Here is a 16192-nt window from a genome sequence, read left to right on the forward strand (position 1 = left end):
GGTCCTGGGGCTGCAGCGCCCGGAGCTCGTCTGCGTCTGCCCGGGGCGAGCCGAGCCGAGCCGAGCCGGGAGGATGAGGTCGTCCTGCGTGCTGCTCACCGCGCTGGTGGCGCTGGCCGCCTACTACGTCTACATCCCGCTGCCCGGCTCCGTGTCCGATCCCTGGAAGCTGATGCTGCTGGACGCGACCTTCCGGGGCGCACAGCAAGTGGTGAGGCGCAGCCCGGGGCTCCTCCCCCTCTCCTTCCCCAGGCGGGGTCGCGGCATCGCCCGGCCGGTTCCACCCGAAGGCCACTTTCCTGCCACCTTCCCTGCGCAGCGGGGCGAGCGCTGTTAAGGTGGCCGTCGGGCGTTCTGGGCGTCTCGCATCGCCGCCTGGCTAGCAGCGGGCCAGGTCCCTGTCCCATCTGCGTTTGTGACACTGGAGGTGAAGTTCTTGATTAGAATTTCACAACTATTGAACCCTGCGGCTGTCCTAAATACCCCTCTTTTCTTGGTGTGCAACATCAAAAACAAAACACCCCCCAAAATGCCCATCGTTTTATAAATCACCCCCTTTCCCATCTTCGTTCCCCCAAAGGGACCAGCAGAGAGCGAGTAAAGTGTTCGGGAAGGCTCTGGGAAAAGCTGGGGTCACGGGGTTGCAGCCACCTTAAAAGCAAAAGCGAGCGCGGGCGGTCTTTGCCCTGGCCGTGGGGCGCTCGGTTCCCAAGCCCGCAGCTGGCTGCCCCGAGCTGGACGGACCTCGGTCGTTTCATCCGTGGCCTGAGCTCGGCCGAGAAAGGAGGCCGGGGGCCGGGCTGGCTGAGAAGGAGGTGGCGGAGCGGAGGCGCGGGCAGCCCTCATTTGCATGGTGCACATTTTCCGCCTGCCCTGCAGCCTGATCCCCATCCTGAGCTGTCCAGGAGGCCCCGCTCGGAGCGCTCTGCGTGGCCTGGAGCCATAAGGCTTCGCTCCGTGGGCCCAGGGGTGTGTGTGTCATTCCCCCATCGATGGCAAAATGTATCCGTGTCTGGTTTATTCCGTGGTGTAGGCGGCCTTCCTTCAGAGTCAGAGACTAAAATCTAAACTCGAGTCTGCACTCAAGACTGAGCCCTGTGATTGGGCAGTATTTCGGAGCAGCCTGCTCTAAATTCCTAACCCTCCTCCAAAACCAAATCTCCTCCCTCTTTTCTGTCTTGTGCTTTAAGCTCAGGTTATTTTTGTAAACTCCGTTTTTTCAAGAATGACAACTAGAGGAAAAGGAGAAAAAGAACCATTCTTTTTCTCAAGGGTTTATGCTTCTTTTCCCTGCCCACCCTAATTATGGGAAGGATTACACCGTGAGGCTTTATCCTATGAAGAGCCCCCTTACCAGGATAAGGTAGTACATTCCAGTAGGAATTAGCTTTTCCTGAATCCAGCCAGGTTCTCCACGTCCAAGGCCCCTTTCGTCTCTGAGTAAGGATCCCTGAAGCTAGACATCCCCTCCACCCTCCGCTCACTATAACCATTCACACGGGGAAGAAGACCACCCCCTTCTCAGCATGGGTACCAAGAAAGGCAGTCTTCATGTAGGAAGCGCTGCAAGCCTTCACTTCCACCATGACATTACGTAATTCAGAGTATCACAAGGAGGAGTCTGAGAAGGAGTCTTGGCCTGAGGGGTACAGTCCCGGATGTTTTAATCAATGAAGGATCACAGATACAACCGTGGGTCCGTAAGTTTATGGAAGGCTACACCGTATGAGGGGTCTTCAAAAAGTTCATGGCAATGCTTATTAGGTAAAAACTAAGTATGCAGGGCCAGCAGGTGGCCTGGTGATTAACGGTGCTGGACTCCCACATGGCCAACCATGGTTCAAGTCCCAGACCTGGCGGCTTTCTTTCTCACTTTCCTTCTCTCTCTCTGCTCAAATTGAATAGCAATAATAATAAATAAAGTTAAATAATTCTTTTTAAAAACAAAACACAAATTTTAAATGTTTGCTAAATAAATTTATCCTTTAATTAATTTTCCTACGAGCTTTTCAAAGTCCCCTTGTATAGCTAGGTAGGTGATACTGTCTGTTCAAATATATCCCACGATGTTCGTACCGTGGCGAAATCACCTGATGGTGCAGTTCTCAGAACAGACCTCCATTGTCAAGGATGTATGAGTGTGACTTAAAATTAGGGACAGGGACCAGCAGGTGGCATGATGGTTAAGGCGCTGGACTCCCACTTGGCCAGTTGTGCTTCCAGAAGGCGCTGGACTCCCACATGGCCAGCTGTGCTTCCAATCTGGGACCGGTGGCTTGCCAACCACACCAGCTGCGTGTATGTGCATGCCAAATATCCCAGGAGGAGAATGAAGAGAATGGATTGTGGCATGGCCATCCCTCTTGGAGAGAAGGGTGATTTCTCACTTTCCTTCTCACGTTCTCTGGCGGGGATTGTGGCATGGCCATCCCTCTTGGAGTGAGGGGTGATTTCTCACTTTCTTTCTCACGTTCTCTGGCGAGCACACGCACCCTATCACAAAAACCTAAGAACAAACAAAAAAATAAAGTGACCACTAATCTGTACATGCTGGAAAGAATAAAATAAAACAGAACAATAGAATCACACTGCTATGTTGACTGCAGGAGCCACCAAGGACGTCTTCCTCATCGTACGTTGTGTGGGGAAGGCCAGATTGGAGAAATTATTTCCTTTTCCAGCAGTGTGGCCAACCCGCCGAGGGTAAGCCTGTGTAAGACCCTCTCTGCACACGGCGTGTCCTCAGGGGGTGTAATGCCGGTCACAGCAATAAATGTGGTAACAAGTGTCTTCCCATGGCACTGGGACACAAGGAGGTTTGCACACAAGTGGCTCTTGTCACTTCCCACCCAAATTGTGAAATAGCGAGATCGTTCAGACCAGAGAAGCACTTTGCAGTGTCACTTCACTTTTTCCTGAGTTTCCCTGTAAAATAGGGCAGTCAAGTACATTGTAAGGTTGCTGTACAGTTTAGCAAGGTGTTCAAACGCCGGGTGTGTGTGGTGGTTCTCACAGTATCCACCAGGGTCCACTGTGCAGGAGGTAGAGACCTGAGGGGTTACCCCACTTTAAAAAGAAATAGGAACTGGGACCAGCAGTTAGCGTAATGGCTATGTTGCTGGACTCCCACGTAGTCGACCGTGGTTCGAGTCCCGGACCCGGTGGCTTAAACTCACGCCGGGTGCATGTGCATACGTGCCCAAGATCCTGAGAGGAGAATGGAGGAGAAGGGATTGCGGCGTGGCCATCCCCCCTGGGGGGTGATTTCCTGCTTTCTGTCTCTCTCTGTCTGTCTGGCGAGCACATGCGCCCTATAGCAAAAACCTCTCAAAAGAAAAAAAAAAAAGAAATAGGAACTAATTTATGTCATTGAAACCGGAAGAGCTACTTCTAGATGTCATGCCATAAACTCTGTTAGCCACGCGATTTTAGTTCGGGTTGACCGGCTCAATCACAAAAGCGGCTGAAGCTATTGAAGAGTGTAAGCTTGGCTTACTTCCGAACACGGTAGTACCTGCCTAGCATCGAGCAATGTGAACGCTGGTCCCAGCAGATGGCAGGAGAAGAGATCGTGGCGTGGCCACCCCATCCCCGGAGGGGTGATGTTTTGCTTTCTGTCTCTCAGGTTAGTGCTCGGGCTCTATGGCAAAAATCCCTCTTAAAAACAAACCACCTGCTACTTTACTGTGCTGTCGTTGCACAAGCCTAACCACTCACGATGTCCCTAGACATCCCTATCTCTTTTGTACAGCGAGTCACATTGTGAGATTATGCGCATTGCACTTGGCTCCTTGGGACCCTCCAGCATTGTCCTTGGAGAAGCTACTGAGGATCTCTCTAACTCATCGCAGGCAGAGATATTACGATAGAGTCACCTCAGGACTGATCCAGAAAATCCTCATACCCAGATCATGTCTTATCCCACATGTTTTCAGAATCTCTGGGAGAGGAGTATGTTTCAGCAATGGTTTCTCAAGTCCCCCAGGTGATTGCAAGGTGCCACGAAATCTGAGAGCCACGGCTCTATAAACAAACACGCCTGGCAGTTGTAGATGTTATCATGTTTTCCTTAGACCGCTCAAGTCACGTCGCATACGTGTTGCTGGAAATGAGCCCCTTTACGCTAGCGTGGATTAGTTTATCAGATTCGTTGACTGATACTTTGGCTCTAAGGGCTTCCAGGGATAAACAGCTCCTAGGCAAATTTCGGTGTTGTAACGGAGCCACCCGAAGTGCCGAGCGTGGCGAGGACAAACGGAAGAAGGCCTGGACAGGGCCGTGGAGCTGCTCAGAGGAAGACTGGGTGCCAGGAGTCTAGAAGCACGAAAGGAAAGAGTTTGGGGAACTTCTGAAGACTGATTTCAAAATGTTATGCAAGCAGAGATTTTAAAAAAATGGTAATCGCACTGCAGGGGCAGATACTGAGACGTTTATCGGGACAAGGATGTACATGAGCCCAGCGTTTTTGAGGATGGCTCGGCGACGTCGGTCAGAAGCCTTAGAACCATGTTGGTTTTTTGATCCGGCAATCCCTCGGGCTGTCTGGCTATTTATTTGTACCCACTGATGATATAAGCAGAGCTGCAGCTATAAAGATGGCAATGTTTTAAGGGACTTAAGGCCTTCCTTAACTAGAATATTCGGCAACTTTTCATTTCCCTTCCCTTGTCTTTCTCCCCTGCCCCTTATCTCAGTATGATTTAAAGGAATAAAAATTTAAGAATACAAATATGGTATATTTGGTATAAAATATGGTATATTCATATTTGGGGATCCTAGGCAGCTAAAAAATTGATGTGGTAAAAGGATGTTTAAAGACCTGCAAGGAATTTGTACTGTATTTTAAGTGGGGAAAGGTTTTACAATAGTATATACAGCATTTGTATCTAAAAACATGCATATATGTATATTTAGAAAAAGCAGAAATATAGAGTTTAAAACATAGTGGAGACATTTTCTAGATCACGAGGGTGTCTACAGTCTTCATATTTCTGTCTTCTAGCTCTTTTCTTCATTGCGGAAGGCATGTGTTCTCACCAGAGACAGAGAAAGCACCCCCGACAGGAGGCAGTCATGCCCCATCCTTTTCTTCCATAGCTCTCTCCTGTTAGGGTTTGGGGGATATACATGCAGGCTCCCAGCATGTTTTTGAAGACTTCTGCCATTTTTTTCTGTGTTTATAAAGGTTTTTGCCGTAGTACATGGGCACTCTCTGGGGGGAGAGAGTGAGTGAGACAGACAGTGAGGGAGAAAGTGAGAAGTCACCCTCCAGGGGAGATGGCCATGCCACAATTCCTTCTCCTGGCATGACTTTCAACCCACTAGGTCCGGGACTTGAACTGCAGTCGGACTTGTGGGAGTCCAGCACCTTACTCACCACATCACTTGCTGGCCTCTGTTCTGGAAGGCTTCGTGTGTTTGAAGCCACCAGGGCTGAAATTAGAACTGCAGTCCACTGTGTGGAATGCAGCTCCCCGTGCACAGTGCTTACCACTGCGGGGCTGGCCCTGTGTGTTCTGAAACATTAGTCAGGAATGAGTTTTGTCTTCTGTGTTCCAGCTTGCAATGATGGAGATTTCTTTATGCAAATGGGAGAGTCACTGACCACTACCATTTTAGCTGATTTCATTGGCTTTTCTTTAAACACATGGCAGGAGAAAGGCTTTAAGAATAGCTTTATGGACAGCATCTAATCACTATTGGTTCTGACAGGTGAGCCATCTGAGTTGATAGCATCTATGAAACATTAAGAGTGATTTAATTTATAGTTTCCTATTTATTTAGTTCTTCTACAGAGATAACCCTGAGCACAGAAATACCATCGTTACTAGTTTATTTTAGTACAGTATTTTATTTTTTTAAGAGTGATTTTTATTTAACTTTATTTTATTTGTTTATTTTTAAATTTGACCAGAGAGGGACAGAGAGATGGGCATGGAAAGTGAGAAAACAAGCCACCAGGTCTGGGACTTGAACCGTGGTTGGCCATGTGGGAGTCCAGTGCCCTTAACCATTATACCATCTGCTGGCCCCAACAGTGTACTATTTCTTTTTTCTTTTCTTTTCTTTCTTTTTTTAAATTTTTTTTTGGAGAGGTTTTTGCTATAGGGCTTGTGTGCGCGCCAGAGAGACAGAGAGAGACTGAGAAACAGAAAGTGAGAAATCACCCCCCTGGGGGGATGGCCACGCCGCAATCCCCAATCCCTTCTCCATTCTCCTCCTGGGCACGTACGCACACACATCCAGCATGAGTTTAAGCCACTGGGTCCGGGTCTCAAACCGCAGTCAACTGCATGGGAGTCCAGCAACATAGCAACATAGCCATTACGCTAACTGCTGGTCCCAACAGTGTTCTATTTCTAACATGGGTCTTGAGCTTGATTTCAGGGCCATTCCCTGAAATGTACAAGCACAGTTAATCATTCTTAGATGCTCTATTTATACAGTTACTTCTTTTAAAATTCTGAGTGCGTATTTACTTTCACTATCAAATGAAGCTGTGTGGAAATTGTATATTATTTGCTTTCTCCTTCATGTTGCGAAAAGATGAAGAAATGTAGTTGGCGCTCCAAGTGACCTGGCTAATCAAACGTGTGTCATATTATATTATAGAGTGTTAACAGACCATCTTCGGTGTTTCCAATATGAAATTAAAATGTTACCATTTGGAGGTCAATCACTCCTTTGGTAGATATTAATAGGGGCTGATCCCTGGCCTGGTGGTTAAGGGAGCTGGGTTACATGTAGCCAACTGCCAGATTCGGCATCTTGCACAACATGATGGGCATTTATACATGCATGCCCCAAATCAGGGTAGTGGAACGGAGGAGAAAGTTTATAACACGACCCCACTCCATTAGGGAGGTGCTTTTCCCCTCTTCCTCTCTCTCTGTCTTCTCTGGGTGAGCCCTCTGGCAAATAAAAGAATAATAATAATAATAATAATCATAATGGAATGCTGATGTTAGGAGTTCTCGAAACAGAGATGAGTAGAGACTTAATCTCCAGGAGCTTGGGCCTGCTGCTGGGAGGTGAGCCAACTGTCGGTGACACAGTCTCCACCAGAACGCGGGAAGAAGAGTCCCGATAATGGCATTTACAAGTTGCTGCCAGAGCCATGAGAAGGACACGTACAGTGGGCCTGGGCATCGGGAGTGCTTCCCTTTCATGTGACGTCTAACCTGAGTGGTCGAAGTTGAGTGTTTGCACTGAAAATTACCTCGTTAAGCGTGCAGCGGGCACTCAGTCTGTGTCGGATGCCACGCGGTGTGCCGTGCACGCGGTGCGCCTGGTCAGGACTGTACTCTCTCAGGCAGGCGTCCTCGTTTACCGTATGTAACAAAGGCTATAAACTCAAGTGCAAAGCGAAGTAACTCGTGCAAGATGGCAGTTTATAACAGCTGGTACTTGGCTTCGACCCCAGCCCGTCTTACTTCTGAGCTCGACAGTTAAACCGTGGTGCCAGATTGTCTGTCTGTAGGGACCAGCCAAGTGCAAGAGGTGGCAGGAGAGGAGAAAGCAAAAGGGCATTCCAGCCGGAAGCAACAGCAAGCGACAGCGCCAGTGGGAGAGGATGGTACTGCTGAGGAACTGGAGTGGGTTAGACCGGTAGAACTTAAAACTCACAGGACAGGTTTTTGGTAGAGATGTCAGTCTTTTAGAAGAGTCTTCCTGGTGGCGGTGGAGAGACTAGAATGCAAGAGAGTAGAAGGGAAGGCAAGAGTCCCCTTAGGAAGCACGAAGCCCCGGAGAACATAAACTAGTGAACCGGTGACTAGTTTGTGGGGAAGTTTCTGTGGGAGGGGACAGGATGGAGTGATGGAGAGAAGAGAGTCGTCGATGACTCCTGGGACAACTCTGGAACAACTGGGTGAGTGGTGGTGACAGTCCTGAGAGATCTGAGAGCGATGAGTGTGGGGCTTTGTTTTCAGGGTCAGAGCATTAGTCTAAGCAGAGTTGACCCTACATAGCTGCATAGACAGGTCTGGACCAGGAAGGTCAGAGCTGGCCAAGAGAGGGCAACTTGGGAGAGGGTGGCTGTTAGGTGGTGGGCATTGTAGAAGTGAGTTCTTACGGGGTGAGAACGAGGTTGGGGGATCTTACCGAGGTACCTCTGGAGGAAGAGGAGCCTAGTCCTAAGAGAAACCAGACTTTAAAGGACATCACTTTTTATTATACCTTCCACCTTCCATTTGTATAACACTCTAGGTTTTAGCGAGAGTTTTACTGTATCATCTTATTTAATGTTTTTTTTTTAAACAGTAAGTCATTGGTTGGCACTGTTATTCCCATTTGCAGCTGGAAAACTTGAGGTTCAGAAAGGGCCAGTGACACCCTTGACGTCACGAGATTAGTTACGCCCATGAGACTGGGCCGGAATGGGAACCCCGAAGCCCAGGCTCATGCTCTCACTGCTGGGCCCTGCTGAGGGCACGCCTGTGGCAGCTTTGCCACAAATGCACAGTTAAAACTGCCTCAGAGCTTCTCAGTCTTCTTCATGCTGGAAATGATCACTTCGATATAGTACACCAGCCCTAGCTGCTAGCGTTACCTGCCTTCGATGCCTCTGAATATGATTTATTGACCAGATCAAAATTATGTTCTTGGGCCCAGCAGATGGCATAGTGGTTACGTTGCTGGAGTCCCACATGGTTGACCATGGTTCGAGTCCCGGACCTGGTAGCTTGAAACTCTCTCCAGGCGTGTGTGCGTGAGTGCCCAAGATCCCAAGAGGAGAATAGAGGAGAAGGGACTGCGGCGTGGCCATCCCCCCGGGGGGTGATTTCTCGCTTTCTGTCTCTCTGTCTCTATTTTTGCAGGGAGTGCATGTGCCCTGTAGCACAAATCTCTCTCCAAAATAATAGTGTTCTTAAATTATGAAAGTGACAGTTCCATTTTAAATATTTGTTAATAAATCACCACACACTATGTCCCCTGATGTTCTTATAAGTCTTCCAATTTATACTCTAATTTTTTAGTTGCTTTAATTTTTTATTTAGTATAACAAAATAAAAACTTGCTGCTGACATGTTGAGTTTGTTCTTTAAAAAAATCTCTCATATTGGGACTGGCAGGTAGCATAGTGGTTAAGGGCGCTGGACTCCCACATGGTTGACCATGGTTTGAGTCCTGGACCTGGCGGCTTGCTTTCTCACTTTCTCTCTCTGTCTCTGGTCAAATTAAAATAAATAAATAAAATAGAGTTAAATAAAATAATTAGGGAAAAAACCTTATATCTATCTCCTCCTGTCTTAGAAGAACAGACCTAATTAGTGAATGCATTAATGAAAATGTATCTATTTCAGAGCTGACTTTAAAGGTTTAGTTCTTTCACTTTATAAACTGTGAACTTGAGTATGCCAGCAGCATGCAGTGTAACTGCAGTAGTATTTAAATAAGCGTGGCTTTCTCTTTGAGTCTGGGCCTTTTAAAGTGTATCTAAACTTGTTTTGAAACATAGTCCCTACTTAGGGATGTCATAACGGGGTGCCTTATGTGCATGATAAAAAGTGTGAACTTTAATTACCAAAGGCATGTTCTTTCATGGTGTCAGCAATGAGAAGAAATGTTATGTAATGGCTATTTTAGTATCTATTAAATATGTTTTACTGTAAAAAATGGTTTTAAGTTTTTTTTTTTTTTTTTTTTTTTTATAGAGGTTTTTGCTATAGGGCATGTGCGCTCACCAGAAAGACAGAGAGACAGACAGAAAGTGAGGGGGGGTGGCCACGCCGCGATCACTTCTCCTCCATTCTCCTCTCGGGATCTTGGGCACACACGCCCAGCATGAGTTTAAGCCACCAGGTCTGGGACTTGAACCACGGTCGGCTACATGGGAGTCCAGTGACATAGCCATTATGTCAACTGCTGGTTCCAAAAGTGGTTTAAGCTTTTCCATCTATAAAGTACTTCAGCATCAGCACCTGGTGGCCCACTTGCTACTGGTCTGTAGCGTATCTGTTGGGAAGCTTGCCCCCTGTAGTTTGTCATCGTCTAAATACATTTACTATCACTGCTGTTCAATACGGACAGCTAGTCCTGAGTGAATCTAAGTAGCCAGATAATGTATTGTCCAAAGCAGGACATTTTTGAGAGTGACAGGCTGCTATTAATAGTCATGCCAAGGCAGATGGAATTGGCCCTAGACAAACCTGGACAGGTGCTCAAGCTTCATTCATTTCCACATGATCAGCCTGATCAAGTCAAAGCCGTAGAAGGTTGGGTGTGCTCCCTGCTCCAGGCTGCTCCGGTCTGACTGCTCGCCCTCCAGCTACCAGTCCCCACCCTCGCCCGATCAAGGCCTAGCTGGCACCACTCTGTCCTGGTCCCCACTGGCCGTCTGCACGCTTGTATCTGACACCTTTCCTCTATGGTCCCCTAGACTTCAGATGCCCTCCTGCTGGCCAACACCCCAGACATCTTTGACCACCAACTCAAAGCCGTGTCCTCTGTGAACTTCCCTGTTCCCTCCCCACCCCTGCCCGCAGGCAGCCTTCTGCCCACACCCCACCCCTGCCCGCAGGTAGCCCTCTTTCCTCTCCTATAGCCTGCTGCCATTGTGTTTGTCTTTCCTGGCTCTTAGGTTGATATTTATGTGCAGGCTCCCTGCCAAATCCTAAGCTTTCTCCCTGTCAGACAGAAGGGGGGTCTCAGAAAGTTCACAGAAGATGTGTTCTATGAAAGAGTATGGCCTTTAGGGTTGTTTTTTATTTATTTATTTATTTGGCACCAAGATAACCACATAAGTTTAATTTTATCTTCTGAAGATTTGGAAGTCCCCCTGTAATTTCTCTTATACTGTTTCAGTTTTAGGTTTCTGGGTTTTTTGTTTGTTTGTTTGTTGGAAGATCGTTCATGACAGAGAACCTAGGAATAAAGTAGTTCTGCTTTCTCTCAATCTCTGTTACTCCATCTGCCCCCAGGGGCAGACCTGGTGTTTCCACGTGCTTCTAATTGAGCCAGACATGGCTCTTTGTTAGCCTTCACAACTTGTGTGTGTGTGTGTGTGTGTGCATGCATGCAAACTTCATTGTTTCCTGGGTTCCTAACTTTCTCATAGTATTTTTCACAGATTTTGCTTGTTTTTGAATTTGTAATGAATTTTGTGCCTGTTTTAGCTAAATATTAGGTGGTCAGGAAAGTCGTGATGTATTTTTCTGTTTCTCTATGCACAGATGCATCTCGACTTTCCTGACAACCTAACATTAGTCACAATTACAGCCCGTTTCCTAAAAGATCGCTGGCAAACGCCTGTACTCGTTGGATCTCCACGATTTCTTTCCCTTCCTCCCTTGAAGGGGATACTTGATAAATGCCCCTGAGAATTTAACATCAGAGACCCATTTCTGAGCTGCCTGGCTCATAATATTGTCCCTGCCCCTGTCCTGGGAAACTCAAACAACCTTGTCTTTGAACATTTGAAGTCTATTTGTTTTGTTCTGTTTCTGATCTGATAATCGAAAGCATAAGATGTTTATCTCACTATTTCTGGTATACGCGTGTTCTAAGGCAAGGTCAGTTGTCCTAAGGTTTCAGGCACTTCCACTTCATGGTTCTTCCTTGTTTGTGAGCAGCAAGTCCAGCAGTGCACCCAGCTTCTTGGAGTGTCTTAGCAACGCAAGTCAAGTCTGCTTCTAGAAGGTGGCCTGCTTTTTTTATTTTTTTGGAGAGGTTTTTGCTATAGGGTGCATGCACTCGCCAGACAGACAGAGACAGAGAGACAGAAAGCGAGAAATCACACCCAGGGAGGATGGCCACACCGCAATCTCTTCTCCTCCATTCTCCTCTTGGGATCTTGGGCACACACGCACACGTGCCCGGAGTGAGTTTAAGCCACTGGGTCGGGACTCGAACCGTGGTCGACTATGTGGCAGTCCAGCGACATAGCCATTACACTAACTGCTGGTCCCAGGAAGGTGGTCTGCTTTTAATAGAACTTCTGGCAGATACCTGTGTAATAACGAATCCATTCACTGAGTTATAGACACAGCAAACACCCTGTAAAATAGTAATTAATGTTGTCATTTCACAAGGAAAGAGGGCCAGCAAAGTTAAGTGTCTTATTCAAGACAGTTGACTGCTCAGTGAGGCTGGCTGTGAGCAAGGCATGCTGGACTCCAGGCCCTTTCACCTGGATTCCAGTGTCCCCTCCTTCCCTGCCCCGCCTTCTCCTCCAGGCTAACCTCTTTGTACTGGTATGTGTTACAAGGATAACTTCCCCCACAGGTAAAGAGAATATTATGTATTTACAAATGTTATTCCTGGAGGATATTAATATTGTTAAAAGAAAAACTCCAAACAAAATAAATTTTTAAATACTTATTGTAATTTTTGACTTACAGATAATCATTACACATTTCTGTAGGCTACAGAATAGTCTTTAAAGCATGTATACAGTGTATAATAAACACATTGAGGATATAAACACATTCACCACCTTCAACATTTAACATGACGTTGTGAACATTTGAAACTCGCTCTACTGGTTATTCTGTAAATACCGTACTGAATTGTCTTGGACACTCTTTACTGTGAGATACAGTTCTAAAGAAAAACAAATCAATTAAAAATCAGATAACAAAAAGTCTCAGATTAATCAGGATGGATTTTTAAAAACAAAGATAATCTTAACATAGCCAATTAAAGAAGAACTTGTAATTTCCATGTAGAGGACTATGGGACAGAGTAGTTTATAATCTGAAAAGATCTGTGGTTATCACTGATGGTTAGAGATGAGTAATATTGTACATAGTAACCGCTCATTAGGAAGAGCGAGAGAAAGAAACCTTTTACTCTGAGTTCTTATAAGACCATCGTACTGTATTGTGCATAAAACAGTAAGTCCTCCAAAAAGCAAAAACAAAATTGGAAAGAGATGTTTAAAAGCAAAGAATGGTCAAGTCAGTGATTTGGTAATTATAAATTCTTGTCTTTAGCCTTTAAATTCATTCCAAAGAAAGACTCAGCTACTGGTAACATTTTGGGCTTCTCTGTTATCTATTTTCTATAATAAGTTATGGTTTTAATAAATATATAAATTGAAAACTATAGAGACAACTGTCTATCAGAAAATTGGGGTATTTGTCCTCAACCTTATTTATGTATAAGATAGTTGAATCTGCCTTTTCTAGTCATTTAGTTGGGAAATGTAATCATAGCATTTAATGTTATTATCTATATGTGTGGACTTATTTTTTTCTTTCCTTAGTCAGTTTACTTCTATTTATCTCCCTCTAGTTTTCCAGGCACAGTATTCTTTGAAGGGCTGGTTTAATTTTTTGTTTTGTTTTGTTTTGTTTCTTTTTTTGGAGGGGTTTTTGCTAAAGGGCGTGTGCGCTCGCCAGACAGACAGAGAGAGACAGAGAGACAGAAAGCAAGAAATCACCCACCAGGGGGGTTGGTCATGCCACAATCTCTTCTCCTCCATTCTCCTCTCGGGATCTTGGGCACACACGCACACGCGCCCAGTGTGAGTTTAAGCCACCGGGTCCAGGACTCGAACCATGGTCGACTACATGGAAGTCCAGCGACATAGCCATTACGCTAACTGCTGGTCCCAGAGCTGGTTTAGTTTTGCCAAATTCTTCCAGCATTTGTTTTTCTGGGAGTGATTTTATTTTTCCTCCCCATTGGAAGGGTAATCTTGCTGGGTATAGTACTCCTGGCCAACATTGTTTTTCTTTCAGAATTTTACATATGTCTTCCCATTCTTTCCTTGCTACATTGTTTCAGTTGAGAGGTCTGAGGTTAGTCTAATGGGGTAACCTTTGTAATACATAGCTTGGTATTTCTCTCTTGGCATTTTTAGACTATTTGTCTTTGATTTTTACTGATGTGGCTATGTTATGCCTTGGAGAGGATCTTCTTAGGTTCTATCTATTTGATGTCCTTTGTATTTCCTGGATTTGGATGTCCCTGTGCCTCTTTATATTTGGAAAGTTTTCAGCTAATATAGCATGAGAGAGATTTTCTATGCCTTTTCCTGTCTCTTCACCTTCTGGAATACCTATTATGTAGCTATTCAGCCATTTACATAGGATTCCTGTATGTTGTCCTGATTTTTAATGGTTATTCTTTCAGTCTTTTGATTGTTTAGACTAAAACAAAGGTTTTGTCTTTAAGGTGAGAGATTCTTCTGTTCGGTCTAATCAGCTATTGATACATTTGAGGGAGGTTTTAATTTCCTGTATGAAGTTGTGTTTGATTCTTTTTCAATATGTTTATTTATTTATGAAGGAAGGGTTCTCTCATCTCTTGGAATTGGTTGTCGGTTTTCTCTTGCAACTCATTGAGTTTTGTCACAGTAAGTATTCTGAATTATTTTTCTGACATTCCTGTGATTTTTTGTGTTTTATCTATTGTTGGTGAGGAGTTGTTATGGTCTCTTGTGGGGGAGATATTTCTTGGTTTTCTCCTATTTCTTGTGCTCTGCTTTGATTTTAGTCATCTGGTGAAATACTCAATTCTTTATACTCTATGAAGCACGTTTCTGTAGTTGTGTGCTCTTGCACTTCCTCATGGTGTCTTAGCTCTGTGCCAGTTTCCCTCCTCTGCTGTGGGTGGGAGTATGGAATAAACAGTAGGAGTTTTGGGGTCAGGCTTTTGGGGGGAATTTCTCCCCTTTTATTGCTAGGGGGATTGTGGGGAGATGATTCTTCCTGAGTCTCCTGTCTTCAGATGTTTTAGTCCCGTGTACTCAGATCTTTCTGCTCCCAGTGTGGATGGAGGTTCAGCTGAATACGGAGAATATGAGGTGGTAGACCAAAGCATGCCGTCTGGACTGGAGCAGCCCTCCTCCCCCATAGCATGGGTGAGGGTCTTTGATAAGCTCAAGTCCAGCAGCTTAGGCCTCCTTGAATGTTCCTGGATGGGTGAGGGAACAGCATCAATATATCTAACAAAATTAATGTAATGTAATTCATTTGAGCAAAGAATGACTAATGAATCAAGAGGTTCAGAAAGCTCTGCTTTGCAATGTGAGCAGTGAGCTTTTCTAGACTAAACTTGTAGAGAAATTACTTGATTGGCTATAGTTAGGCTCTTGCTTTCTGTGGTGGGTCCAGTAGAAAGTCTTTAGTCAGAGGTTATTGGTGATTTCTGGTTGGTGAGTTTCATTTTACTGTTTGCTGGAACTGGAGTTTGGTTTACTCAGGTAAGCCAAAGAGCTCTGGGTACAGACAGCCTCAGGATAATGGTCTCTTTATTGCTTTAACAATATGCTTAAAATACATATTGAAAAAGGGTTGTATGCTTAAATAAGAGTGGGGAAGGCTCAGTTAAAAAGAGTTCATCGGGATTTCTTTCTTAACTCAAAACATGTTATAATTCCTACCATGCTAATATGTATTTTGAACCTTGAAACGAGAATATACTTTTAGTATCAAATTTAGTTGATGATAAATTTTTTTCTCTTGAAACTTATGGTATATTTACCAAACTTTGGGAAATATTTTCAGTGTCTAAGAGCATGAACTTTGAACTGGCCCCATTAGCACAGCAGTTGAACACTGCAGATAGGGAGCCAGATGCCACATGGTTGACATCAGTAGTCCTGGCCTCCGTGGCTTATGGAGCATGTGCAAGTGCAGGGCCAGAACCCTGAGGAGATGGAGGAATGGAGAAAAGAGAATTGCAACATGACCACACGCCCGGCAGAGTTCTTCCTCTTTCTCTGGAGAGCGCACATGCCCTCTGGCACTTAAAACAAAATTACCTCAGGAGTGTGGACTTTGGGATCAGGGAGACCTGTGTTCAAATCCTGCCTCTGAGCTATTCTATGGCTTTGAACAGAATATTTAACCTACAAGTTAAATCAGGAAACATTGTGATCTGGAAAGTGATTATGATACTAGCCCATAAAGTTATTATAAAGATCGTGTAAGATGTGATGTAGAAGGCCTCGCTGTTCACTAGCCATCCTTGTCACCGTCATCAAATGTTAGTTACCCTGTAAAGCACTTGGCCTGTACCTGGCGCCTAAGTGTGTTTACTCCACATCTGATTTTTGGCCCTTGTCTTCAGTACACGCAACAGTACTCTATTGGTTTTTATTCTTTTATTTTCACCATTATTTCTGCCTCTGCTCTCAGGTTGGGAATTCCTATATTGGTAGAGATTTTGTTGATATGGATTGCTGATGGCTATGGTTACTAAGTTTAAATCTTCTTCTTTTTTTTTTTTTGGAGAGGTTTTT

General features: G+C 45.2%; 1 protein-coding gene and 1 non-coding gene across 2 annotated transcripts in view; both read left to right on the top strand.

Annotated features, from left to right (window-relative positions):
* The first annotated feature begins 6 nt into the window (after positions 1 to 6).
* Positions 7 to 16192, top strand: part of NCEH1 (neutral cholesterol ester hydrolase 1) — a 63374-nt gene continuing 47188 nt past the window's right edge. Inside the window, exon 1 of the mRNA XM_006155050.3 lies at positions 7 to 211. Coding sequence (XP_006155112.1) covers positions 74 to 211 — 138 coding nt within the window. The 5' untranslated portion in view covers positions 7 to 73. The remainder of the gene's footprint in view (positions 212 to 16192) is intronic.
* Positions 11135 to 11194, top strand: MIR9771H (microRNA mir-9771h). Its single transcript, NR_130598.1, has one exon. It is a non-coding gene; the product is annotated as a microRNA mir-9771h (primary transcript).

The sequence above is a fragment of the Tupaia chinensis genome, unplaced genomic scaffold (assembly GCF_000334495.1).
Source record: "Tupaia chinensis unplaced genomic scaffold, TupChi_1.0 Scaffold000430_1, whole genome shotgun sequence".
In the NCBI taxonomy this organism is placed as follows: Eukaryota; Metazoa; Chordata; class Mammalia; order Scandentia; family Tupaiidae; genus Tupaia; species Tupaia belangeri.